Genomic DNA, 27,929 nt, shown 5'->3' with positions numbered 1-27,929 from the left:
ACACACACACACACACACACACACACACACACACCACACCACCAAGTGTGTGGAGGTCACAGGACAGCTTGCAGCCTCCAGCACTCCCCTTTCTGCAAGTGGGTCCTAGGTGAAGAACTTAAGTCATCAGGCGTGGCAGCAAACACCTTTAACCTGCTGAGCCATCTTGCCAGCCCTCTCTGCTTCTGCTAGCTGACTAACCAACTCGGAGAGGTGCCTGCCCAGTGTTCCCCAGCTCTGGATTTCACTGTGCACCATCACGCCTGGCCTTTTCACGTGGGACTGAACTCAGGTCCTCCGGCTCACAAGACGGTCCTTACCAAAAGTCATCTCCCCAGCCCAGACTGTATTTATAATATAGTCATAAATACAAAAAAACAAACAAGCAGAACCTATGTTAGGTCTATGAACTACCTATCCAATATGAACACGTTTATTTCTCCGCCCACCATTAATCGGAGACAGAGCAATAGAATTTCTCATCCATAAGTCCACACAACCTTGATTCTAAGCTGCTGCTCATTTACAATAAAACCTTTCTTTACATTTAGAACACTGCTAAAGGGGCTGGGAGACGGATCCGAGGGTAAAGCATTTGCAGTGTAAGCCAGAAGACCTGAGCTCTAAGGCCAGCAACCACAGAAAGAGAAGCCCAGCAGCACCGGCATCCCAGCATGTCTATCGGGAGACACAGGTGGACACAGGAATCCCCAGGAAGCCACGGGCCCGCCAGCCTGGTATATACAGAAGCAAACAAAGAGATCCCAAATCAGACAAGGTACAACTCGGGGACTGGTGCTGGAGGTGCACATGTGCACACACATCTACACGCACACTCACATACACGCATGCACACATGCATATACATACTCATCGATATATGAATGCAGTCACACATATACACACATGCTCAAACACCTACACACTCACACATACATGCACACACTCATCCAAATATGCACACATACCCACACAGACATGCACATCCACACGTATACACATGCGTGATCACACAAACACCTATACGCTCATACGTACATGCGTGCACACACTCATACATATATGCATGACCACCTACACATATAAACATAAACATACATGCTCACCCATCAAACATCTACATACTCACATACACGTGTACATACTCACGTACATACACACACCGCACACAAGTGCACGCATGCACACACAAACATACAAACACACACGAAATAAAACACTACAAATCTGTTAAATTTGTCCTCATCTGCCTTGCACATTCTGGCCCTGACAGCACAAGGAGGGAGACATGCATCTTCACTCCATGACCAACAAACCCAAATGTCTCCTGCCTGGAGAGCCAGCAGCCGCAGTTCACACTGAGGAGGCAGTGGGGAGACTGGCTCCAGATCCAGGGGCTGGGAGGGTGGGGGTGAGGGTGAGGGTTCTTTTTCCTTTTTTAGACAAGAGTCTAGCCCTTGTCTACACTAGGTAGACCAGGCTACCCTAGAACCTGCTATGTAGACCAGGCTGGCCTCTAACTCAGAGATATCCTCTGCTTTCCAAGTGCTGGGCTTAAAGCATGATCCGCCACTCCCAGCTCGGGGTCTACTCTTCACCCTCTCGTTATCTCCTGAGCGACAGTTGGCAAACTGTCATCTACTGTTTCCCATGGGCTTTTCTTACTGCAGACACACGGTGCCAACTCTAGAATTACTTCATTTTCAGACGCTTCTCAATCTATGGTCGACATTTCCAACCCAGGGTGGGTTTTCTTGCCTCCACCCCAGGGCAGAGCGGGAGAGCTGAAGACATCTGGGTTGTCACAAAGGAGGCCCAAGGCAGGAGATCAGGGACATCCAATTACACACAGCACAGGTCCCACATCAAGGACTAATCCAGACCCAGACGCAATGGCAAGGGATTTACTGTCGGGCTATAAACCTGCCCTGTAAGATTTTTTTTCCCCGAACACATCAGTTTATTAATGTCGCTAATACAGTTTGTGAGTTTCTGAATCCTAGGAAGGGTCCATGCTATTGAACCTGTTCCCCTGTGCATTTCTCCACTAAAGCCAATGTCTGCGCTTTCTCATCTATTGCTGAATTGTACGTTAATTAGGGTGGGAAGGGGAGAGAGGGGCCATGGGTGGATCTCAGACCCTCACCCACAGACAGTGCATCCCCAGCTGGACAGCGGTGGCACACGCCTTAAATCCCGGCACTTGGGAGGCAGAGGCAGGCGGATTTCTGAGTTCAAGGCCAGCCTGGTCTACAGAGTGAGTTCCAGGACAGCCAGGGCTACACAGAGAAACCCTGTCTCAATACCCAATAATAATAATTAATAATAATAACCCTTTTTAAAAAGGATAGAACCTTAAAATAAAAAAGAAAGTAATGCTGGATTTGGGCAGCTTGGAGGGGCTCCTGGTTCCCTGCAGCCGAACACTGAGTAAGTTACCTCAGAAAGTTCTCAGAGCGGCAGAACATGCAGGCCAGATTCCAAAGTGCACAGAGCTAACACAGCCCCTGAGCCTTTTCCTAATATCAACCTAATAATATCCACCTTTCCCCAGAGGAATCGGGGGATGAAAAAGTAATTTTACATATTGTCCTTCACAGAAAGGACTTAAATCTCAGACCTGGAGGCGGCCTCTGGTTTTATGCATTTTAAGTAGAATCTACGGCTTCTGGAGAGAGGATTTGCTCAAGTCACTGAGCGGCTCAGACTCAAAGCCGAAGGAAGCTCTTCCCTCAGAACTGTCCTTCCTACACAGCCAACCTCAAATTCACATTTCAGTAGGAGCCCATTTTATTAGAGGATTCTTAACCCTTTGTCTTTTTGATTTTGTCATCTTCCTTGAGAGCAGCCTCTCTGTCTTGATCCCGGGTGCTCCTCCCCGGGTGCTCCTCCCCGGTGGCTCCTCTCCTGGCTCTCTATTAGCACGTGCAACATGACTTAACTTTTCCAAAGGCCCAAGGCTTGAGAACGATACTTTTGAGCGTCAGCACCTTGACACCTCAGGATGTTTAATTCCAAGTCTCCAGTGCTAGTAACTAATTTCAATGTTGCTGCATGTGGAGTGCACTTCAGAAAAAGAAGGTCACGTTTCATCAAAATACTTTCAAATAAAGCAAGGTGATGCAACAGAACACGGTCTCTTGAAGGTAAGGGAAAATAAAATCCTTTCTTTTTAAGGAAACATAAGAATACCCCGAGAGCTAGCAGAGTGCTAACAGGTGTTAACATAAGGGTAGCGCTGTCTGGGAAACATCCCCCACCCCACAGCCCCACCCCCAGAAGAGGCAAACCCGGGCAGCAGATGAGGCTCCCAAATGCTGCTCACCATGGTGTCCTAACACCTGCCAGACTTTGAGGACCACAGAATGCTCTTTACCGTATGTCACCCCTGAGCCGTCTCATTCCACTTCCTAATCACCTTATTTGAATTCATCTTAGCAGCTGATCCAAAATCCACCAGCTTGACGTGTCCCGTCCGGTCGATGAGAATGTTCTCCGGCTTGATGTCTCTGTGAGAAGGTCACAGCCTTAGATTAGCACTGCGTTTGTGTCAGCGCAGCCCGGGCCTCATGGCAGCCAGAGGCCTCGGCTCCTGTCTTATGCTATGCCAACCTTCCCCACTGGCAGAGAGGAGTGATTAGCACCCGTCTGGAAAACTAAGTTTAACTTTTGTAAAGGGAGGGAGAAAAAGAAAGCAGGTGCAATGTTATCAGGTGGGTTATCTCTACTGGAGGCTCGCCTTTCTACATGGCAAAAAAAGAAGACCAAGGGGGCTGGAGAGATGGCTCAGTGGTTAAGAGCACTGTCTCCTCTTCCAAAGGTCCTGAGTTCAATTCCCAGCCACCGTGGCTCACAGCCATCCATAATGAGATCTGACACCGTCTTCTGGCGTATCTGAAGACAGCTACTTGTGCTCACATATAATAAGTAAATAACTCTTAAAAAACAAAAAACAAACAAACAAACAAACAAAAAACAAAGACCAAAAAAGCCAAAGAACTTGCCCAAGGTCATGTGTTTCACAAATGGAAGTCTTTATCCCATATTCTATATCCCTGCTCTGTGTGTGTGTGTGTGTGTGTGTGTGTGTGTGTACATATGCATGTATATATGCCCTGCCCTCCAAATGCCCACGTGCTGCAGGCGTGGACCCCAGCGTGACATGTCAGGGTGATGGTGGGTCCTGTAAGAGGTGGCACGCAGCGGGGAACCGTCGGGTCACCAGGACCTGCCTTCTGGTTTACACACTTGTCATCAATGAGAAAAGTTTTTGCCTTTACGCCTTGCTGCAGAGGTTTGAGTCCAGCAGGTGGCCTTTGCTGCTTTGAACCTGATGTGGGCGGAGGATCATGGCACCAGGAGTGTTATCGAGCAGAGCAGCTCACTTTGTGGTGAACAGGAAACAGAGAGCGGCCAGAGACCAGGGACAAGGTGAACATTTCACAGGCAGCCTCCAGGGATCTACTTCCTCAGCCAGCCCCACCTCCCAGCTAACACCCCAACACCAAAATGCAGAAAGAATCTTTATGCACTGTGTGGAAGCATCACCTGTCAATAAAAAGCCTTCGGCCAATGAGCTGAGGCCGAACTGGAAGGTGGGACATCCAGGGGAGATACATAGGATTCTGGGAAATTGTCAGGCGTGAGAAATTTGCCCTGACACTGATGCAGAGAGACGTGTGAACCTAGAAGAGGTAACCAACCGTGTGGCATGCCTTAGACTAGTTTAAACAGGATAACTGAGTTACAAGCTAGCAGGAACAAGCCAAAGCTGTTGGGCTTTATTTATAGATAAGAAGTCTCAGAGTCATTATTTTGGGGAACTCGGGTGGAAAATCCCAAGGTTACACCAAAGTATGTGTGACTCCCTCCGTGCGTTAACCCATTAATGAAGTCAGGGTCCTCATGACCCCATCACGTCAAGCGTGACGGCGGCGGGCAACCAAGGTACTGGAGCCCTGAAGGGAAATTTCGGATTCCAATCACCCACAGGCCCTGCTCCTCCTGACTCTGTCTCAGCCCCAGGGTGGGCGTCATTGATCTGACACGGGCTTCTGCTACGTGCCCAACGCAAGAGGAAAAACCGACCCAGCGAATCCTGCACATCGGTGAGCCAGAAGTTACTCAGTGAGTGCTTGGCCCAGTGATGCAGTGCTGTCTGTAGCTGCTTTTGTTAATTCCCACCTTCTGCTCCCAGGATATGAGCCAGTCCCTCTCCCCATCTCTCAGTCTTCCTACCGAAGGACCCATAAAAGGGGTCCCTGTGCCTACCTGGCTGCATCTGACAGCCAGGTCTATGGTCCAATGGATGTGCTAAGGTGCCGGCCATCTTGGAGAGCCGTCAGCCAATCACAGGCCAGGCTGGCTAAAACTAGATGAAGTTGTCTTCTGACCCGGAAGTTAGTCAGCCTCTTGTTTCTATGCAAGAAGCTCATCCGTGATGCAGACAAGGCCTCGATATGTTCCTGGGAGCCTCACTTACCGGTGCACGTATCCCATCTGGTGCACACTGTGGACAGCCAAAATCAGCTCAGCAAGGTAAAACTGTATCATGCTCTCGTCTAATTGGTCCTCGTATCTGTTCAGAAGCGACAGCAAATCCCCTCCAGGCTGATATTCCATGACCTGCAGAAAGAGGCAAAGTCATTCTTTTTTTTCTTTAACACACCCCAAATAGGGAACACCTCCATTAGGCCCTCAAACAACATCAGACAGTATAATCACGACCCTCTACAAGGCGATGTGGATGTGTGAGATGGATCCTCAGACACAGGGTAAGGCCTCTGCCCTACAGAAACTGCATCCATGACCCCAGAGAATGGAGAGAGGGCCCACAGAGGCCGCCCTGCATGATGCAAGACAGACCTGAGAAGCTGAAGTAGATCCTTCTCCGACACCCACCCAAGACGACACCCCAGACATCCCCTCCCTCAGATCGGGCACGCTGCATAGATGGATATTCCTGGAGGGCAACAGACTCGCTAACAGTCATTTCGCATTCCCCTCGGCCCAGAGCAAAATACAGGAGGCATGTGGTAAATGCAATACGATCTTTCCCTTTTACACTCAGTGTGGAAGACAGCTGATGATCTCTTATTAAAAATTTAATAGTGACTATAGACCCTTTGGCCTAGCTACTCCACTCTGAACCGTTTACTTTATTGGTACTTGCAATGCACAGATAAGAGACAGATAAATAAACAGACTCTCCACTGAATGGTTTATAACCAGGGGGATAGACTTGGGAACCGTCCAAACCCCCAACCGTGAGAGACTGGGTAGTTTGACTCCTCTAAATCATGGGCAATGGCTCGGATATTAAAGACAGGTGACTCAGGCTATTCCCGCTCCCATGGAAAGCTGTCCATGTCACAGAAAGTGACATTCTGTACAGGATAAAAAAAAAAAAAATAACCTTCATTTTTAAATCAGTAGAAAAATTAATTTGTTGGCATATGTAAGAAATAAATCAGAATACACACAAACACACACACACACACACACACACACACATATATATATATATATATATATATATATATATATATATATATATATACATACACACCTCTCAGCTAAAATGGTTAGAAAAGAAAACTCCACCAAGGAAGTGAAAACTGTCAATGTGAATTGTGCACACTGTGTGTGTGTGTGTGCGTGTGTGTGTTCGTGTGTATGCATGTGTGTGTACGTGTGTGCACGTGTATGTATACATAATATGCACACACAAGCATTTGTACGTGTGTGAACGCAGGCACACTCCCGCCATGACACACAGGTGGATGTCAGAGGGTGGCAGGTGTCAGCCCTGGATTCCAATCCTGTCAGGGTGTCTTCGTGGTTTGTCACTACAAAGCCAGATGAGCTGGCCCTACAGCTTCCAGATATCCTCCTGCTTCAGCTTACTGCGTCCCTGAAGGAGCCCTGGGCCTATTGATGCTCACACAGCATCTGGGCCTGCTGATGATCACACCACATCTGGCTTTGCCCGGATGCTCAGGCTTTGAGCTGAACCCATCACACCTGCACGGCGAGCACTTTTTAACACACTGAACTAAATCCGCCGCCCTCTGTCTTTTTTGATGAGACTCGGGTGAGGCGTTCCTGAGTCCACGCACACACGAGCTGGAGGCCAGTTAGCTTGGTCTGATTCACCTGGTGACCTCACGCCTCAACCTTTCATGGTCGGCCTCTGAGAACTCCAGATAAGACTAATTCCCTTGCTGCACTGCGGGAGGACTGGGCGAGACCTGAAAGAGCCTGGCTGGGTGCCTGGAACCAATGTGAGAGCCAGTGCTCCTTCCCCTCCACTCTGTGCCTCGTTTCTGGCTGCAGAGGAGCTGGGACCCACTTGACCGTGCTGCAGTTTCTCCTGGGGCTCTCTGACCTTTGCTCTAATGTCCACTGTGATGGCCAGCGTCAGCTTGTGTCCGGTCCTCTGAAGAAAGGACACGTTTCAGTGCACTCCTGCATCAGGAGACACTAAATCCACACTGATGCTCACCTTACCGGTCCACCTGATTGCACTTAGGATCACCATGGAAACACACCTGGGGGAGGGGTAGCTGTGAGGGTCTGGACAAGAACGGACCGGCCCGCCCTAGACGTGGGCAGGGCTGCTCCTGGGGCTGGGGTCCTGGGCTGTGAGCGCCTGCATGTCTCTCTGGATTCCTGGCCGTGGAGAGGCAGCAATGAGGGAAGAGATGACGACATCTACGGAGCCCCAAATCCCGGGATGTGAATTCTGTTCTCCTCCCAAGGTTGCCTTTCCTGGACTCTCAGGATATAACTTAGGGCAAGCATTATGGCTACCCATGGTTGCCAACACCAGGGAGGCAGGACCCTCATGGCTGGTGGGCATGGCGGTGGGCACGCTCTTATCTCCCAGCTCACGGTGGGTGGTCCTATACTGAAGCAGGTGGCTCTGGCAGTAGACTAGCTGGATATCAGCCTGAGAGCAAGCCCGCAAGAGGCATTTCCTACCTCAGCTCTTGTCTGAGTTCCTTTCAGGGTGGACTATGCCCTGGAAGCGTCAAATGAGGCATACCTCCCCCATCCCCCCACCCAGGCTACATTTGGCTTGTGGCATTTATCAAGGCAACAGAAATCTCCTAGAACAGGTCGGATGGAGGACCTCTGCCCCAGAGGCTCCAGGCTGGTCCTCCTAAAGACTCCAGGAGGTCCACCTAGCACCAGGCCAGCCCAAAGCAGATACCTGGCAAAGCCAGGGCCTTGCACAGCCTCTCATAGCCTGGGAACCAACCCGCTCACGTGGCTTCTTTCACTGTGCGCACACAGGACAACCGCCCTGGGAAGGCAAGATGCCATTTCGTACCACAGATGCTAAGCGCAAAGTGGCTCACCGGCAAGAAGTGCGACACCTCGAAGGGGTAAGACTGTTTCCTCCAAGTCACAGACGATGGCAGTGACGTCAGCGCCTCACCTCAGCCCCACAGGAGCCCACAGGAGCCACCTGGCTTGCTACAGCTCACCCACTCATCCCAACCTGGCTCTCTACAGGCATGGGGATGTGGGTGAATGCTAATTTCTGAGACTGCTTTAAATATATACTGCCATTAAGAGGGTCGGAAGCAGCAAAAGGGAATTCACAGATAATAGCAGACGCACCAGTACTTTAGGAACGCAGATGGTTTTAAATAAGAACAATGCATATCTGTGATGATGTACCCTGTTACAGACCCTCGGGCTCTGTTATGTGAGAACCAGCATGGCTTCTAAGTTGAAGCCTGAGAAAGTCAAAACTATGGCAACTGCCGGCAACTCTGGTGAGCTCACACACCGACCGACCGACCGCTACTTAGTATTTAGCGTCCGTTCCTGAAGATTCTATTTGGTAGACTCGGCAGGAATTTCCAGAAAACCAGCATCTCTTACAAAGGAGAAAAAACAAAGGTTCACTGCTCTTCTTTGCAAGATACCCACTCAAACTAGATTCGTCATTTCTGAGGGTCAAACAACCTCCCCCTGCCTTCAGGAGCCGGGACTGATTGAGAAAACAAGCCACCAAAATTACAACAGCTGCTAGCCTGAACGCTCGGCGACACAAGGCCAAAATAGACACCCTAAATGACAAACATCTGAATGGGATGGATCTTTATCAGAGAGCCTAATCAAACCCTAGGAATGAACACAATCCCCAATTAGCATACGAAAATCCCCAAGTGTACATCAGACAGAGCTACTCCGGACCTCCCCTAAGTCACTCTGAGGATGGAGACAGTATCCATGGCCCATAACGACACTACAGGATAAAGGCCTCATTTGGAATACACGATAAAGGTCTCATTTGGAACACACGGAACTCTTGGGGGAGGCAGGGTGTGTGAAATGCAAGCCAGGTTTAAGCAGTTACCATGCTGCTAAAGTCCTTGTCAAACATCACAAGCTTCAAGGTGGGCTGTGACCCAGAGATGAGGCCCAGAGATCATTATAAGCTAATAAAGAACAGAGTCGCCACCTACGATGTGCTAGAATCCACGTGCAGTGTCTGGTTTGGTCCCCAGCTTCTGCTGCTCATCTTTGTAGAGATGGCACGGATCTGCCCACTACCCCCAAAGTGTGGCTTCTAACCCAGGCAGGCTCTATGTCCTCTACAGGGGGTTTTCCAAGCCTGCTTGCCCATCGGGTCACAGGGAGGAGTGTTTCGTTAAAAAAAAAAAAAAAAAAAAAAAAAGTGACCTGGGACAGAGAGATGGCTCAACAGGTGAAGACGCTCGCCACTGAGACCCACACGGTAGAAAACTGACTCCTGACGGTTGTCCTCTGACCTCCATGAATGTGTCAGAGTGCACATACACATTCAAAGGTAAGTAGGTGTGTTGTGTTTTTCTTTTTTAAGTAAGACATTTTCATCCATAATATTTGAAAGTCTAGTATGTGCTAGTGTCCTAATTATCAGGAATGGAAATGGTAAAAGAAAAAAATTCCTATGTCTTCATAGAAATGGCATTCAGCAAAATGCAAAAGAATTGAAATAACTGCTGGGCAGGGGTGGCAAATGCCTCTGATCCCAGCCCTCGGGAGGCAGAGGCCGGTGGATCTCAGTGAGTTCAAGACCAGCCAGGTCTAGAGGAGAGTTCCAGGACGACCAGGGCTACACGGAGAACCGCTGGACTCCTGATGATTATAGGGGCAATAAGAGGCATGGGGTATGAGAGTATTTCTCGTGTTCATTTCAACCACTCACAGAGAGAGTGAACGCAGGCATCGGTGCTCACGGAGCTGCACTATCAGAGGCAAGGTCCCACTCTTGACCCTTGCAATCCTCCCTTGACCCTTGACTCTTGACTTGCAATCCTCCTGCCTCAGCCTCCTGAGTCCTGGGCACTCAGGAGGGAGGATGTATGGTGCACATACATCCAATTAAGGAATGTGCCTTCCCAAACTGTTCACTACTTTGTTATTACTGGGGGTATGGGGGAGATGCATACAGGTCAGAGGTCAGAGGAGACTCTGTGTAGTCTGTTCTCTACTCCCCACTTTACACGATTTCCAGAGATCGACCTCAGGTCACAAGGACCGCAGGACAAGTGCCTTTGTGGGCCAAGCCATCCCGCAGGCCTGGAGGACGCACTTTTAAGGACTGGATCCAACGCTGCTCACCCGCACCGGGACCATTATTGATGAGACTGCAGAACAATTCCGTTTCCTAATCCCGTCCCAGTCAGAGTTTCCGCAGCAGTCTACCCTTGAGCAGACCTTGGCTCTAACACAGCCGTCCCTTCAATGACTACCGGAGTCTTTCTGAATATCAAGACAAGATCGCAGACAAGAAAGGACTGGAAAATAACCAGGCCTGTTGGCACGGAAACGGGTCACCGTCCACCCTTGCGAGGACCGGAGAGATGTCTACACAGAGAAATGAGCACGGATGGGGCACACAAACGGGGAAGTCACCAAATCACAGCAATCAAAGGCTGGGGAGATGAGATGGGAGAAAAGAGCCCTCGGGTGAAATAGGCCTAAACAATGTGGCAGCCACCCACTGATGGCAGAGACCGCACAGCAGCTGACAGCCGAGCCAGGCTTGGAGCTGTGAAGGACTCACTCTTTCAAAGCAAAGACTTTCTGGCCAACAGAGACAGACCCTTCCACAGGGTGGCAGCTGCAAATGCTAATTAAAGGGCAGAGCTTACATGTGTTCGGTTTGGAAGGAGCCGAAGCCCCACTGTTGGGCCTTGCGTCTGTACTCAGAGGACTAGAGTGGCAGTTTCCACTGGTTGTGCTGAAGTCAAAATGAAGGGCAAGCGTGTGTGCATGCTGGGGAGGCGGGTGTGAACATTTCATAGTAAAGTATCTAGTATTGTTGTGGTTTCGACGTGTCCTCAAAAGTTCACATGCTGGGGTTGGGAGCTAGCTCGTCAGGAAAGGGCCCCTGGCACCTAGTCTCACACCCTGAGTTCTCTCCCTGGAATCCACATGGTGGAAGGAGAGAACTGACTTTTACAAGAATGTAATAATAGGCATGGCGCGCGCGCGCACGCGTGCACACACACACACACACACAAAACTTGGTTCACATGATGGGGCTGCAGAGATGGCTCAGTGGGCAAAGTGCTTGCTGGACGCCATGAGGACCAAAGTTTGGATCCCCATAACCCATGTAAATGCTGGATGGGCGTGACAGCACCTTCCTGTAACTCTACCATTTGGAAGGCAGAGGCAAGGGATCCACGAGGCACCCTGTGTTCCAGTGAGGCTGCCCCAGCGAACACAGTGCAGAGAGATCTGGGAAAGTTCCCAACATCACCCTTAGACCTCCACACGCGTGTTCACCTCTGCGTACATAATGACCACATACATGTGTGCCCACATACACACATATAGGGATAAAAAAATGTCTACACATTGGCTATTTAACCCCAAGTTTCGAAGACGATGCTATTTGGAGGTGTGGCCTTTGGGAGGTTAGGTAAATTAGTGTGTATGTGTGTGTGTGTGTGTGTGTGTGTGTGTGTTGATAGCATTAGTGGCTTTATAAGGAAAGACACAGACTCAAATGCTATCTTAGCATGTGACATTCTTCATCATGTTATCATGAGGCAAGAATACTGTGACCAGGTCCCAGCCTGTCACCTGTGACATGCTCTTAGGGTCGTGAGCCGCATAAGCACCTCTGCCTCACAGACTGCTCTGTCTCGGGTTTTGTTTTAGCTCTGGCGGGGGGGACTAAGACAAGTTCTATTCAGGTTCGCTGGACCAGAGCATCAGCAGCGGGATGCTGCGCAGGCGGCCTCTCAGGAAGGACACCCTGAAAAGCTTGCACACTCGACGTGCGCCACACAAAATGCAATGGAGCCCTGGGCATCACACTGCGCTCTGCCCAGTGCTTCTGACCCCTGGCATCAGGGCGTCCTTAACACAGACCTTGTGTTATTGTCTGAAAGGGTCAAGGCAACCTCTAGGACAGCGGTTCTCAACCTGGGGTGGGGGTGGGGGGGATGTCACAACTTTTTGGGGTCACTTATCAGATATCCTGCATATCAGATATTTTTACATTACGATTCATAACAGTAGCAAAATTCCATTTATGGTGTAGTGATGGGATAATGTTATAGTTGGGGGTCACCACAATATGGGGAACTGCGTTAAAGAGCCGAAAGCATTAGGAAGCCTGAGAGCCGCTGTCTAGGAGATGAGAGAAGGCCTTCTATCTCTGCGCCTCTGAGTTCCAGGCTGAGTCAGGCATTTTTAAAAAGAAAAAGTCCTCGGATTTTTCTCGCATTGACTCACAGGGTCTGGACAAGAAACAGAGCACTCAGCCAAGTAGCCCAGGACATGCAGTAAGGAAGGGCCCTGACAGAGGCTCGGGCGAGCATGGGACCATGGACCGCAGCGCAAAGGAGCCCGCCCGTTCCTGAGCCTCAGGAGAATGAGTGCTTTCAGATGTGCACGCTCCGGTACTGTGAAGACAAAGGAAGAAGCAATGATCAGAAACCACGGGGCCTGTGACAGTAAGGAAACACTTCTCACAGGGACACACGGCTGAACCGGCGGCAGCACCGTGAGACCTCCCGAATCGGAGACTTGGAGAACGGAGGACGCTCGATCAAACTGTGGCTCCTAAAAAGGACAAGACTCTGAATGCGCTCTCTTGAAATACACCCCAAGTGCTGTACATAGAGCAACTCTTTCAAACCCAAAGAACCCCAGTGGCAGTAGCACGCTCAAGCAATTGAACTGGGGCCAAAAAGAAGAGTTAACTATCTTCTTTACCAATGAGAAAATTCAAGCTGAGAAGGACGTCGCTGGGAAGTCCAAACAAGGAACAGCAACTCAACAAGCACGGGCCTTTTTAACTCCGGGTTTCCTGATGGGCAGCAGACTCCTCAACTTCCAGAGAGGAGACGCGAAAACACGTGCCGGGTGATTTTTGAGGCATGCCTTGAAATTCAGATAATCCTAGCCAAGAGATCAAAACAGCACATGTCTAGCTGTCAAAACTATCATAAGCTGTCACTTGGTACTAGCACAAACAATGGCTCTGTGTTCATTAACTCCCTCCTGGCTCAGGAGGGTGACAGATGCCGGTGTCCGCAAATGTCCTGGGGTCAGTGCCCACCCCCCCAAAACAGGCCACTTCCAACCCATTCCTACATGAAAAGGAAACACTGGTCCCCAAAATCGCACGGGTGTGTGTGTGCTGAAAACTGAAAGACTGAAAAACTCCCCTCAGACAAGACAACCAAAGCAGGCTGCTATCAGGAGCCGTTCTGGATATTGCCGTATTCTAGCACCAGGAGGGGGAGGTCACGACGGTGGCGGGAGCCAGGAGCCTGGCTTCAAGCCTTTAGCTATACTCCAGTGAGGACCACTAACTGGCCCCCTAAATTCACCCTTCCGCTCTTCCAGTGAGATCATCAGACATACCTGCCCACCTGATTGGACAGGGAGGTGCCTGGGAAACCGTACAGCAAAGTGTGGATGCACCTGAGGACATTCCCCGGGAGAGTTCATGCAGCAGCGTCAGCATCCTACAAGCCGAGGGTCCTGATGAGAGCCAGCAAGGAGGCAGGCCAGGGTACAGGTTCTCTCTCTCTCTCTCTCTCTCTCTCTCTCTCCCCCCTTCCCTCCCTCCCTCCCTCCCTCCCTCCCTCTCTGCTCCCTGGCAGCCATGAAGAGCTGCCCTTCCTGACCACACCCCCTCCCTGTCATGATGGACTGAGATGCTGTCGGCCTTTAACTAGTTTCCCTCGTGAATTTGCTTATGGAACAGAAAAGCTAGTGGTAAGATCAACAAAGAACTGCTTTCACGGGCCACCTGCCAGAGTCGCAGCCTAGCCTTGATAGATGGGGCCAGAGACGGGCACGAACTGTGCTACCTCTGCAGGGCGAGCCAGTGGTCAACGGGATGTCACTGCAAGTGGAATTTAATAAACAAACAAACAAAAAAAAAACAGCTAGCCTAATCTAGTTGGCAAGCTTCAGGCCAAGGAGAGATCCTATCTTACAGGAAGCAAACCAAACGGGCTTCCTGGGGCTGAAACCTGAAAATGCAGTGGAGCCGGATGTGGTGGCGCATGCCTTTAACGTCAGCACTCGGCAGGCAGAGCCAAGTGGCTCTCTGCAAATTTAAGGCTGGCCTGCTCTACACAGAGAGCTCCACAGCCATGACTACATAGTGAGACACTGGATAAGAACGAAACCCAATGGGGAGAGGTCAGGGTAGATACCCAGGCTCTGGCCTCGGGCATATGTGCACACACTTACACGTCCACGAGACAGCCCAGTGATCTAGCTATGGCAATGCGTGCCAGCGACCCCAGCTAGGGGATCCTTACATTGTATGAAGGCCTGGATACGTAGGAAGACCACCATATCCCAGAGAGGGCTGGGTGGGGCCAGGGAGAGACTTCAGTTCATACAGAACCAAGATAAATAGACTAACTCTTCCGGATCAGAAATAAAGGAAGTAACATCATTAAAAAAATAAATGGCCAGTGGCTATTCAAAACAAAAAAATAGCTCCTTGTTCCCTGCCACGAACCTCCTCATCCATCCACACCCAAGGTGACACGAGAAGCCTTGCACGAGAAGCCCAACCAGGAACAAATGTTGTATCTAGAATATGTTTCACATTGAGAAACTTAATCTTCTAAGAAGCTAAGAAGGGCCCTACGATGAGCTTTGGCATTCCCTAAGCTACGCCACATGGACATCAGCGACAACACTGCCAACTGTCCAAAGGGCTACCTGGGAGGCCAGGGTTGCTGCTCACTAAGTGACACACGTGCTTAGCATGCTCCAGGTCCCGGCTTCAATGCCTGACCCCCAAAACGATGGGGAATGGCAGTGTGCAGTCAGCAGTGCGGAGTGACGTCAACAACGTCCGAGACGGGTCCCGCTGTAAGGCCCTGATTGGCCGGGAACTCAGCCTGCCTCTGTCTCCTGAGTGCTGGGGTTAAAGGCGTGTGCCACCTCACCTGGAGAGAAAGCCCTTTGGTTGAATATCCAGCAGTGTGTTCAATTTCTCCCTGCTAAGACATGGGTAAGGTCAGAGAGAGGACACCACCACCATCAGCGTATGTGTCCTCCAGAGAGAAGCAAAGAAAGCAGAGGATGGTGGCTCTCCTCACACATCCTCAGTGGATACATGTTTTAAACTTATTAAAGTACGTCCCCCCCCCCCCCGTGTGTGTGTGTGTGTGTGTGTGTGTGTGTGTGTGTGTGTGTGTGTTTATCAGAGGATACAACTTGCAAGAGTCCCAGGAATCAAACTCAGGTCTTCAGGCTTGTCAGCAAGCAGCCCACCTGTGGGGCCACGCTACTGGCCCAGTGTATGCATTTGGAGGGTGGGATTTGGAAGTACTAGCTTTTAATTCACACTTGAATGACTGGGGTGTAGCCATGGGGTACAGTATGATAATTCGATAAACATATACAACTTACAATGATCAAATCACAACAATGAACAAATTCGCCACATTAACCATTTACCATCTGCTTCCTCTTGGGACCGTCCAACCCTTCCTAGCTATTGTGAGGCATATCATTTCGAGATAGTTGCCCTATTGTAGGACACCAAAACTTATCCCTCTTACCCATCCACTCATGGTAAGCTAACTGGTGTACCCGCTAGCCACCCCTCCCTGCCTCTCTTCACCCCGGTAACCAGGCAACCGCCATCCTATTCTCTGCTTCTAGGAGACAAACCCGTCCAGCTTCCACAAGTGAGAGGAGGGAACAGGCTGCATTTTCTAACATCAATCACGAGTTATTACCTTCGCTTTTAAAAATTAAAGCAAGACAAGAACACCTTTAATCCCAGCACTGGACGGGCAGGTGACAGACGCTCTCTGAGTTCCAGGCCAGCCTGGGCTATAGAGCAAATTTCAGGCCGGCCAGATCTACATAATGAGCCCCTGTCTCGGGGACTAAATTAATTAATTTAATTAAAGCAAGATTCTATTAAAGGTAGGTAGAGACCATTCCCAGTTAAATGGCTTCTCGTTGCTGCGCTCCATGCCTGAGTACAGTGGGCCTCTTCTAAGTGGGTCAGCTCTTAATCATTAGAACAGGGAACGGAGACGTTTGATTAGAAAATCGACTGAATGAGAGAGAGATGTCATGGGCTACACAGACAAGGATCGTTCTCGATCCGTGGCATCTGAGTATTGGAGAATGTTCCACGTGGACAGCCACGAAGACTCACCAGGTAAAGGTTATTTTTGTCCTGAAAGGCGTACTGTAACTGGGGGATCCAAGGGCTCGTGCTCCGAGATAGTATGTTCCTCTCCTCCTCGAAAAATGAAACCTGGTGGGGTTGGGGGAGAGAAACTCTTTAGACAATTGTGATGGAACTAACTGTGAGGGGGAAGTGACCTGTGTCCCACCTTTCAATCTAAACTGATTTTTCTGGGTATTAAAAATCGCTTAGCCTGACACTCTGAAATTTTGCTACTAACCTACTGGCTCAGCTTTGCCGGGCCCTCACATTATCCACCCAGTTGCGACCTTAACATCTCTCCTCAGGTCACTCTTTTTGAGCTTAAATATCTTTCCCTTCCCATGCACCTTCACTTCCTAGACGGCTCTAACAGGTGCCGTGAGTCCAGGCCAGGTAAGCAAGGCAGAGTGCCCCCAGTGCCCAGCCCAATCAGGGTGAGGAGAGCGGCCGCCAGCCAGGCTGGGCTACCACAGGACGTGCGGGGTGGGACCTGAGTTGGCGTCCTAACCCACATAGCAAATAAATAACTATAAAAAGGCTGGATGGGTGTGGCCGGGTGCTCCAAGCTCCAACACTATAGGAGAGAGACAGCAGGATGGCTGAGTGCCAGTCTCGCTCCAGGGTCAGTGAGAGACCCTGACTCAAGGGACAGTGGTGGGACATGACAGAGTAGGACACCACCCTCCTCTGTCCTCTGCGTGAGCCTTTATGTCCTGAGTGCTGACCTGTATGTGCCACCACGCCCAGTTTATGCAGTCGGTGCTGGGGACTAAACCCAGGACCTCATGCATGTGAGACAAGCATTGTGGCCTCCGCGCTATATCCTGAGCTCTGTTTTTTTAAGTAGCTAGTCTACGTAGTCCCGAGTGTCACCCTGGAGACCCCAGTGCTAAGCCGCTTAGCAGATATGCTAGAGGGCTGATCTTTTTTGCTGGCACGGGGAAGGCGGATGGTTGGAGGAGCTGGATCTGAACAGGTCCCGGCCTCACTTGCCTCTGCCTGGCCCCTGAAGGTTCTTTTACAGTAACAGGTCTCTGAGGAGCGCTTCTGGCTGTCCCAGCACTCCAGCCTGTCCCATGTGATAAGGACACCACTTCTTCACGTCGTCTCTGACAGCTCCTTCAGTTTTCCCATGCTGCCCTTGTTCATATCCTTAAATTCCAAATCCTCACGGTGACTGGTGACTCCATTGGGAAGCCTGACTTTATTGACGCTTTCCATCGATGGCATATTTACCAACAATAGCTAGTTTTGTTAGCTCCTACGTGAATAGGGTTTTTAAAGACCTGGGCCTGCACCTCCGCACCGTGGTTGTTGGAGGTCCTTTCCCTGGAGAAAAGTGCGTGTTTGGCTCTCAGTTGCCTGCCCACCTGTGGCACATTGGTTGGATTGGCTTCATCTCACATGCACTAGTTCCTGACCAAATGCAAGCCCTGCTAGATTGGGCTAGCCTCATGCCTGAGGACCCAGCATCATGCTGAGCCCGAGTGCGCTCAGTGAGAGAGTGTGGGTGACGGACAGCGCTTCCCTGGGTGGGGAAGCTGAGTGGGCACATCCCACCCCGGCCTCCTAATCCCAGGCAGTGTCTTGTCATTTCCCCTCCCTGCGACACTGCTCACGTTTCATTCTGAAACAGAAGACACACACATTGCACTTGGACCCTGACGAGTGGCTTCCCTCCCTCTGCTGCGGTTTCTGTCTCAAAAAAACAGAAAACAACAAGAAGGAGGGATCGTGGGATTTTGTTTAGGGGCATTATGCTTTGGATCTGAAATGCCCCCCAAACGCTGGTTTCCCGAAAGCTTGGTTCTTGACATGGCGACTTGCAGAGATGGGGGAAAGGACTGGCTAGCGCTAACGGAGACTATGACATCATCAAGGAGTGATTTCATTCGTGGATTAATGACGTATGGGCTACTGGGACATGTAGGGCTGTAGGAGGCGGGCACAGTCGAAGAACACAGGTTACCAATGGGCTTGCCCTGGAAAGGGCCGTCTTGTCCCAGGGCCGGTCCCCTGCCCTCCTTCCTCCCCATCCCTTATCTCTTCTCCATGACCACACAGGCCCTCTACCATGGCACTGCCTCACTGCAGGCCTGAAGCCGGGAAGGCAGCTGCCCATGGAGTAAGAACTCTGACACCGTAAGCCAAGGCAAAGCACCTTCCCCTCTAAGTTGATTTCTCTCAGGACCTTTGTCATGGGCGGAACTGGTTGATAGGGGGGGTGGGGGGAAGGGGCTCTTAAGGCCACCGAGTCCTATGGTAAAAATGGCTGATGTGGCACATGTAACACCATGTAGTTTAATGTGATGAAAAACTACAGTTGTTAAGATTTCCCCTCAACTGCCTGTCAAATGTCTTCATTTCCCAGTTAGTTCTCAACCACCGAACTCCTGTCTCTCCCCTCCCCTCTCCATCTCCTCCTCCTTCTCTCTCTCTCTCTCTCTCTCTCTCTCTCTCTCTGTCACACACACACACACACACGCATGCACAGAACACTTGCTTACATGCACAGATACACACACACACACACACACACGTACGCACAGAACACGTGCATACATGCATGCATGCACGCGCATGCGCGCGCGTACACACACACACACACACACACACCCCTGAACAGAACCCCAGACACCTCACACCCCCAGGATGTGACTCTGGCCGCCCGTCTACCTGGCAGCTCCCATGTCTTCCCTACCCTGCCTCCATTCCCTCTCGTCCTAAGGACTTCCCCGACTGCCCTTGGCTCACCAGTGACACTGTCCTTCATCACTGCTAATGAAGCTGCTAATTCTCTCCCCCTCTGTGGTACTTAACAGGCAAGCGCCTGCTTTGTAGAGCTGTGGTTCTTCTCTGCCTCTAGGGGCTGCAGTTTAACCCTGCCAGGCACAGCCACAGGGGACTTCAATGCCTTCTGTGGGCTTCCCACAGAGCTGGGCACGTTATCGGCCTCACGATGTGCACTAGAACGCTTGTAACTCATGGATTACTCTCTGGCCTCCAAGGTTGACAGCTGTCTCTTGAAAACACAGCCAATGAATCAATATGTCTGGGGAGAGCAGCCTGTCTTCAAAGGAAGAAAAAATAAGAGCTAAAAAGATAACGTTGTACCCTGCTCTCAGACAGGCGACTCACAAGCCAGGGAACACAATTTTACTTGGACTTCTGCAAAGGCCTGCTCTAAAATTAAACACCTGTGCCCACAATAGGACTACCTAAGCATGCACGGGTGTGGCTACTGCCCGATTTACCCGTCGTGAGGCGTGTCCCTAAGACCCAAGCTTACAGTCCCGAGGGGATCATGTTAAAGTCATCAGTTTTAGTTTAAAAGCCCAACATGGCTCTAAAATAAAATGCAGCTTCAGAGTCATGACAAAGGAACTGATGGAAATTTCTAAGGCTTCAGAATCTGTCAGCATCAGGTTGAGCAGAGCTAAGGAGAGGAGAGATCTTGTTTTGCTGATGCCCTCGTCATGAACAACTCACTGGATCCTAGACATCAAACTAGCAGGTCATTGTCCCCGTGGTGGATATTTGGTACAGACAGAGGCCAGGCCTGAGATTCGAACCCTCCTACCTGTTCCTGGGCCAGCAAAGCCTTCTTCTTCATGATTTTCATGGCATAGACGTCCCCGGTCGCCTTCTCTCTAACCACCTGCACTTCAGCGAAGTGACCACAGCCCACAAGGCTTCGAACTTCGAAGTCTCTCGCCGACGGCTGCAGCTCCCGTAACTCGGCTACAGTGTCGGAATCTGTGGGAGACGGGAGGAGTCACACCCAGAGTGAAAAGACACACTTCAGAGGCACACATCTTGCAAGAGTGTGTGGGGGGAGGGGAGGAAGAAGGAGAAATGTGCTCTGCCTTCCTTCCCCTTCAGAAGACGTTTTAGTCACTTCTCATCTATCGTGAACAATTATAAAATCGGCACCAAAGTGTTTTTTATCTGTTAAAATTAAGGGCTCCAGGAATTCCAAAGTGCGGTTTCCATGGTAGCTAGAATTTGAGTCCTGTAGACTCAGAAAATAGGAAGGCAGAACAGGGCCCTGCTTTCCTTCTTCCTCCGAGGGCTGTGGGGCAGTGCTGGGGTCAAACAAGTTTGACAGCAGGCATTCCTAAGGGCGTTACAATATAACAGAAGCAACAGGACCCAGGTTCTTCCATCAGCTTTGGAGCTGATTCAGGATCACTGGCCCTGGCCCTTCCCCAGTTTCAGAGGATTCCTTTCCTGGCCTTAGTCTGTGGCCATGCTTGAGAGGGGTACAGGGTTAGCCCCCAGGCCCAGAGAGCCCTGACATCTGCTCAGCGGGGTTGTCAGGCACACATGCTCACCCTCCAAAAACCCAGTCACACTGAAAGCTAAAAGACTTAGGTCTGGCCTGGGAAGATGGTTCTGTGAGTTAGAACATTTGCTCGGCAAATGAAGACCTAGTTCAAATCTCCAGCACCCACATCGAAGGCCAGGCATGGTGGCACGTGCCTATAACTCAGGACCCCAGTCCTCTGACCTCCAGTGGCGTGGTGGCCAGTCACACCAAAGTTCCCTGGATGCCCTGGGGACCAAGCTAGAGTGGTGTGTGGATCTAGACGCATTCGTTGTGAGCACTGTTTTAAAAGTAGATGTAGGATCCTGGAGATGGCTCAGTGGGTAAAGGCACAGGATGCCATGACCCACAAGGGATACCGCCATGGCGAGCCCAGTCTGCCCTCCATCTCCGTTCCTTTCTGAGCTTCTCTTCGTGCCAAGTGTTTGAGTGCTGAATTACAATTAGCCAAACGCACTGGCTTGCAGATTTCTGAGTTGAACCTGACTTTCCCTAGGCTGTACATGGGCCAATCTCTCTTCATTTCCTTTCAGGCCTTTGGGCTCCAAAACTGCTTATGGTGTTGCCCCAACTCAGTAACTCCAGGGCCCGTCATTGGGGACAATCAGGCATCTAAATTACACACGTCAGACAAACTGCTTTGTGGGCGAAAACCATGACATCTTTGGAACTGCAGGGAAGCTTTCCAAATCTCTAACTTTTCCCCCAAAGGCTTTTTGCATTATTAAGGAGAACAGGTGAGATGCTAAGAATCAAGGCCCTGGCTATTTTTAGAAAGAGAAACAGGGTGGGGACCCTTCACAACCTCTCCCCACACCAGCTACTTCTGTGACCCCAAAAGCATATGGAGGTGCCAACTCTGCGAACATTTGGTTGGTACTTACAGGTCCCAGTGCATACTGAATATACTGAGGCAGACAGAACGACACGGGGTGCTATGACAAAAACCCAGTCCAGCTTGTGGCTTCGTTACACAGACAACTGGGCCTGTGGGCCAAAGGGCAGCCAGAGCTAACCTGGTAGAATCAGTCGACAGCTTCCTTCCCTGAAATTCAGTCCAGCCTTCTAAGACTAGGGATCCATCCTTCACAGAACACATGCTGGGGACGAGATGCGCATGAAGAGGCTCAAGAAGAGAATGGAAAAGGAAAAGACTCAGAAGCCACCTAAACCTCCATGAGCGCCAACGTGGAAGCAATCAATCACAGAAACGGGAGCCTCAGGTCAGCCAGGGCTACAAAGAAAGGGCCTGTCTCCAAAAAAAAAAAAAAATCCTTTATCTCATGTGTGTTTTGTCTGCATGTATACATCATATATGTATCATGTGCATGCCGTGCCTTTGGAGGCCAGAAGACGACGACATTGGATCACCTCGAACTGGAAGCTACATGTGGTTGTGAGTCTCCATGTGGGTGCTGGGAACTGAGCTCAGGTCCTCTTGACTGCTGAGCCATCTTGCCACCCCGACACCTGCTTACGTTTATTGTGTACCAGTTAGGTCCGGGTAACTAGCTCTTCTGTCTCCTTGAGCATTTATCGTTTCTTTGTCCTATCCACGGTCAGAATCCTAGCAGGGCAGCTCCTGACTTGAGACAGGTCTGAGGCTGCTGTGGGCGGGGCCTGGCACACTCTCTTATACTTGCCTGAATGAGTAGTCCTACGCTGAGATGACAGACAGGATACAGGACCGGATGGCGAGCACCTTAAACAGTAGGGTAGTCACTTATCGCCACTGTTGGACAGTGAGCACCTATAACTGTGCATGGGATGCCCTCGTGGGGCCTGCAGCGCAGTAGGTTTCTTTAGAACAGTGCTGTCATAGATCTGTCTGAAGTGCGTGGGTGCTATAAGTCAGGATGGCCTGGGGACGGAGGCGGGTCAGCTCCTGTTGGACCGCTCTCACATCAGTGTCTGTTGTCTCTGAGCACTGAGGGATGATGCTCAGCTGCATCCTTGTGTCTGGACCATCTGAGACGCCGGCTGCTGTGTATCCGGTACCTGACTAGTGTCAGCCCTTTGAGTGTTGTGCTAGGTTAACAGAGGTTGACCTGAGCTCAAGCCTGTGTGGTGCACATACAGATGCAGATATGCTCATCACCTGCCCTCCGCGGGCTCAAGGACAGGGGTATGTCTGTGAGAGGCACCACTTCAAACAGTCGTCCTTGTCCATTTCCTCTGGCAGCTCAGAGGAATCCTCTACTCCCACAATCGTGCGTGGGCAGTGGCAGTCGATGGACCCTCTTCCTCTCAGAAGAACAAAGCTCACATTCCCAAACACAACTCAAGGCAGGTCGGGATGGAGATGGGATTGGGTGGGTGGGGGTGGAGATCGCAGCGTTGCAATCGCTGGATTCCAGTCACGAGCTCTTCCGGGTCCTCTCAAGGAAGCCTCTTGAAAAAGTGTGAACGAGTCTCCCGGAAGAGCTCCACTCCACAGACACAGGACCTGATTACACCCAGCTTCCTACAACTGACGGCTTTGAAGCATCCGTGGGGTCTCAAACCTGATGAAGGGGCTGGAGAGCGGCCCTCCAAGTGCCGCCCCCTCCCGCTGCCTACTTGATGATTTACATATTCAGAAGATGGAGGCATATTTAAACACATGCAGGATGCCGAGTAAGTACCTCAAGGACGTTTTAAAGATGCACTCTGTATTGATTAATCACGGGTGATGCTTGTGGATAACAAGTATTGTCTGTTGACAAGCCTGGTTGCCCTGGGGACTTTTCTGCTGCTGTGATAAAACACCCTGGAAGCAACTAAGGGAGAGTTGCTCATGTTGGCTCACAGGCACAGGGTGCAGTCCATCATGGGGGTGAGGGAGAAAGACAGTCAAGACAGCAGGAAGCCCCCAGCAGCTGGTCACAGGGCGCCCACACTGAAGAACCAGGGAGCAGTGAATGGACTCATTTTCCCCTTTTTATTGGTCCAGGATCCTAGCCCAGGAAGTGATGCAACCATAATGGGCGGGTCTCCCTACAGGAAAGGGTATGATCACAGTTGGCGGGTCTCCCTACAGGATGTGATGTAGTCACAGTGAGTCTCCCTTTCTTAATTAACCCCATGAGGATAATCCTTCGCCATCGTGATGCACTCTACTAACTCATTCTGAGCACCGTTAGCTACACACATCCTCTTTTCATAGACGAGGAAACTGAGCGCAAACAAGGTACAAATAAACAAGTGGAGCCCTTGTTGATGGTTTGGATGGGAAATGGCCCTCACGGGATCCTGTACTTGAACATTTGGTCCCCAGCTGGTGGCACAGTTTGGGCAGGCTGTGGAATGTCCAGGAGGTGAAGAGGAGGATGGGGATGGCTAGAGGGTGAGCCTTGGGCTTCATCACCGCCTTTCTCTGCCCAGGCTCTTGGCTTCCTGGTCAGCACTTAGTAGCAAAGGGGCTGACACATCCCCGTGCCACTGTCCTTCTCTGCCATGAGCTCTCTCAAACCGTGAGCCAAAACAAAGCCCTCTTCTCTCTCTCAGTCTGCTCCTGTCAGCTATTCTGTCACCATGGCGAGGAAAAGGGACACATCAGTTCTGGTAACTCAGCACCCCTGGGGCCTCTGAGAGTCAGACTGCTGCTTAGTCCGCACTAGGCAGCCCTGGTAATCAATGCTCTGACACCTTTGTCTATTCAGCTGATCAGAATGTCCTCCCGTGAGTGACTCGGCGCAGAACCAATCAGAACTTTCCACGGGACTATGTAAAACCAACCACCTAGCACCTGGCTGGGTGATACACCTGCTTAATCCCGGCACTCAGCAGACAAGAGGCAGGCGGGTCTCTGTGAGTTCAAGACCAGCCTGGTCTACTTAGTGAGTTCCAGGCCAGCCAGGGCTACACAGTGAAATCCTATCTCAAAAAAGCAAACACATCTAAGCTAACACATGGAACTGGGCAGGGGGTGGTACCCAGTCTCGGAAACTAGTTTCCGGTGAATGTTACACTTCCTGTGCAGATTCTTCTCAGGCAAAATGCAGAGGCCCATGTGCTAAAGGTCGAGCCCTGGCTAGGTACTACTGAGGTAGTGAACCTCCCAGCAGAAAGTTCCCGCGGTGCTTCTCTGACTGTACTCTCCCAACCCTGGTGGATGGAGACCACACAGTCACAAGCCTACCTCCCAGCAAGAGGGAGGCCCTGTGGGAAGTTCCCAAGAGTGCATGTGTGTGCCTTTGGGAAGGGCTAGTGAGGCCCTGACTCCTCTCCCTCTCTCCTGCTCATTCCTAGCCCTGAGGTAGACACCACACCCTCTTGCCCCAAAGCAACCAACCATAGACAGAAATCCCCAAGGGGAGGAGACCAACCTTTCCCCTTCTGCACCTGGCACCTATCCCCGGGTGTTTTGTTACAGTAACAGATCGCTGATTGACAACAGCCAGAGGTCTTCCGGGCTCAGTAAAAAGCCGTCAAAGCAGCCCCCACATCAGCACTCTTGGACACTCGGGCACTGAGGAGGGACATCTGTCTTTCTGAGCTACAGCTCACATCGCTCAGGTGGGAAAGTTTAGGCTGGGGGGGGTGGGGTGGGATGTGTCACATGATCTCTTTTCTGAGTATTCTAATGTGTGGCCAAAACACGCGGGTGTGGCTAGTCCCAGTAAAGCTTTGCTTACACCTACAAATTTACAGTTTTCTGCCCCCTCACATAGAGGAACCAGAGAGTGCAAGACCCTGATCTCCATGAAAGAGAGAGACAGACAGACAGACAGACAGACAAAGACAGACTGAAAATCTCAATGGAGCTCAGCTTTCCAGCTGAATGCAACCAAACCATAGATTCATGAAACTGATACAAAACGATCCTTTTCAGCCTCCAACAGTTTGGAGTGCTTGGTTAGATGCTCATCTTAGACCAGTTTCTCAAATCTGGCATGGCTCATTATACGGTCCTGTGTGCTTTGGATGCTTCCAGGAGGGCCCCGGCTCACCCAGTAACACCCTCCCATGCCCCTTAGCCGCGACAACCCGAAAGGCCTTCCAGAGTTTCTCCACGGGATGCTGGAGTGGAGCACCCATTGGCTGAAAACAGTAGCAGAGAGTACAAGAAGACGTGGCGCCAGCATCCAACCGCCCTACCACATTGGAGTCAAGCTAAAATCAGGGGTACTAAGTTAGCAGTCAAAGTCAGTAGACCACCTGATGTCCACAGGCCCTCGGTCACCTTGCTGTCACCAGTTGCTTCTCCATTTAAGAAAAAACAAGAGTTACATCTTACAACATCAGTAGCATAAATAAAACAAATCACTTGGCTAGGGGTGTAGTTCATTGGCAACCCTTACTATGAAGGAGGCAGAGAAATGAAGGGGGGGGGGGTGGAGAACAAGGAGAGGAGAGGAGGGAGGAGGAGAAGGAAAGGGAGGAGGGAGGAGGAGACACCAGATTCAAAATCATTACTGTATTCCTCTATTTTCATGATTTTAAAATTAGGCTACTGAAACAAATTACCCCGAATTTAAACACAACGGCATCTAAGCACTGAGCCTGCTCCACTTATAGGACCTAAGCTCAGAGTGTAGGGACAGAGTCGGAGGACAGCAGCCCCATCCTTTTTTTTTTTTTTTTTTTTTTTGGTTTTTCGAGACAGGGTTTCTCTGTGTAGTCCTGGCTGTCCTGGAACTCACTTTGTAAACCAGGCTGGCCTCGAACTCAGAAATCCGCCTGCCTCTGCCTCCCGAGTGCTGGGATTAAAGGCGTGCGCCACCACGCCCGGCTAGCCCCATCATTTTTAAGTCCCCGGAACCAGCCATGCCTGAAGCATCCTTGGATTTGTCTCATGAGTTAGCATCTTTCCTTTTTTGACTGAGTTTCTGCCACTTGGAGTGAGAAGCCTCGCTTAATTCTGGCCTCCAGACTACAACTGCACAATCTCTGCAGGCCCCTGGGTCAGTCTTATGCAGCCCATGGTTTTTCTGGAACTACAACCAACGCCTTCCACCTCCAGCATCTTGTCTTCCTCTACAGCAGTGGTTCCCAACCTTCCTAATGCTGTGGGCCCTTTAACACAGTTCTTCACGTTGTGGCGACCCCCCCACACAGACACACAAAACCACAAAATCATTTCAATGCTACTTCATAGCTGTCATCTCAATACTGTTATGAGCCATAACGTAAATATCTGACATGAAGGATATGTGATACGCAGCCCTTGAGAAGGGGCCGTCCAACCCCCAAAGGGATAGAGACGCACAGGTTGAGAACAGCTGCTCTCTAGGGAGGGTTGGCCCAGACTTACACTTCCGGACAAAGCTGCTCACGTGCTTCATCTTCATCAGGGCAGGCTGGCTGCACTCTTCGAAGAGAGCGAAGAGGGCGTCTAGCATCCCTTCCCGGGAAAGAGCAGACATCTGCTGTTGAGTCATGAGGGGCGGTTTCCCCTAAAAAAAAAAATGGCAAACAGCAGATGGGGATTCTGTCAATAATGAAAAGCTCTGATCAATAACGTCCACACAGAGTAAATCACAAGCGGCCGACACAGTTTAACTGCTTACAGCATGCTGGCACTGATCCTGGGGCTGTTAAATGATTATCTGTGTGGCTCCGTTGCTGGTGATAATTCACCTGACTCTGGAGGAGAAAAAAATCACCCTGACCGCACCGTCCCTGGAAACAGGTCGTTCCTTCGTTGAGCCTGAGCTTTGTTGGAACATTTGGAACTGTGGACCCTAAGAGTTCAGAGGTGGCACCGTATCCCGTCCATAGGAAGCATTCCTTCCCAGTGTGGCTGGAGGAACTGGCATTCCTTCCCAGTGTGGTTGGAGGGCAGCTGATACAACTCCAGCCTCTTTAATTCATGTCAAGAAGTAGGAATGGATGCCTACCGTGAAGCCAAAATTTATTCATGATCTGAGGGATCGGTTACAGATTGGCAGACTGTGTCTAGCCCACAAATATGTTTTGTTTGGCTGGAAGCAT

General features: G+C 50.6%; 1 protein-coding gene across 1 annotated transcript in view; it reads right to left on the bottom strand.

Annotated features, from left to right (window-relative positions):
* Window positions 1-27,382, bottom strand: part of Cit (citron rho-interacting serine/threonine kinase) — a 155,698-nt gene extending 128,316 nt beyond the window's left edge. Inside the window, exons 1-5 of the mRNA XM_029533619.1 lie at window positions 27,250-27,382; window positions 20,268-20,443; window positions 16,673-16,774; window positions 5,483-5,625; window positions 3,419-3,509 (exon numbers count right to left, since the gene is read on the bottom strand). Coding sequence (XP_029389479.1) covers window positions 3,419-3,509; window positions 5,483-5,625; window positions 16,673-16,774; window positions 20,268-20,443; window positions 27,250-27,376 — 639 coding nt within the window. The 5' untranslated portion in view covers window positions 27,377-27,382. The remainder of the gene's footprint in view (window positions 1-3,418; window positions 3,510-5,482; window positions 5,626-16,672; window positions 16,775-20,267; window positions 20,444-27,249) is intronic.
* Between the last annotated feature and the right edge of the window lie 547 nt (window positions 27,383-27,929).

The sequence above is a fragment of the Mus pahari genome, chromosome 23, assembly GCF_900095145.1.
Source record: "Mus pahari chromosome 23, PAHARI_EIJ_v1.1, whole genome shotgun sequence".
Lineage (NCBI taxonomy): Eukaryota > Metazoa > Chordata > Mammalia > Rodentia > Muridae > Mus > Mus pahari.
Note: the sequence above shows the minus strand (reverse complement) of the source record. Positions and strands in the feature narration are given on the sequence as shown.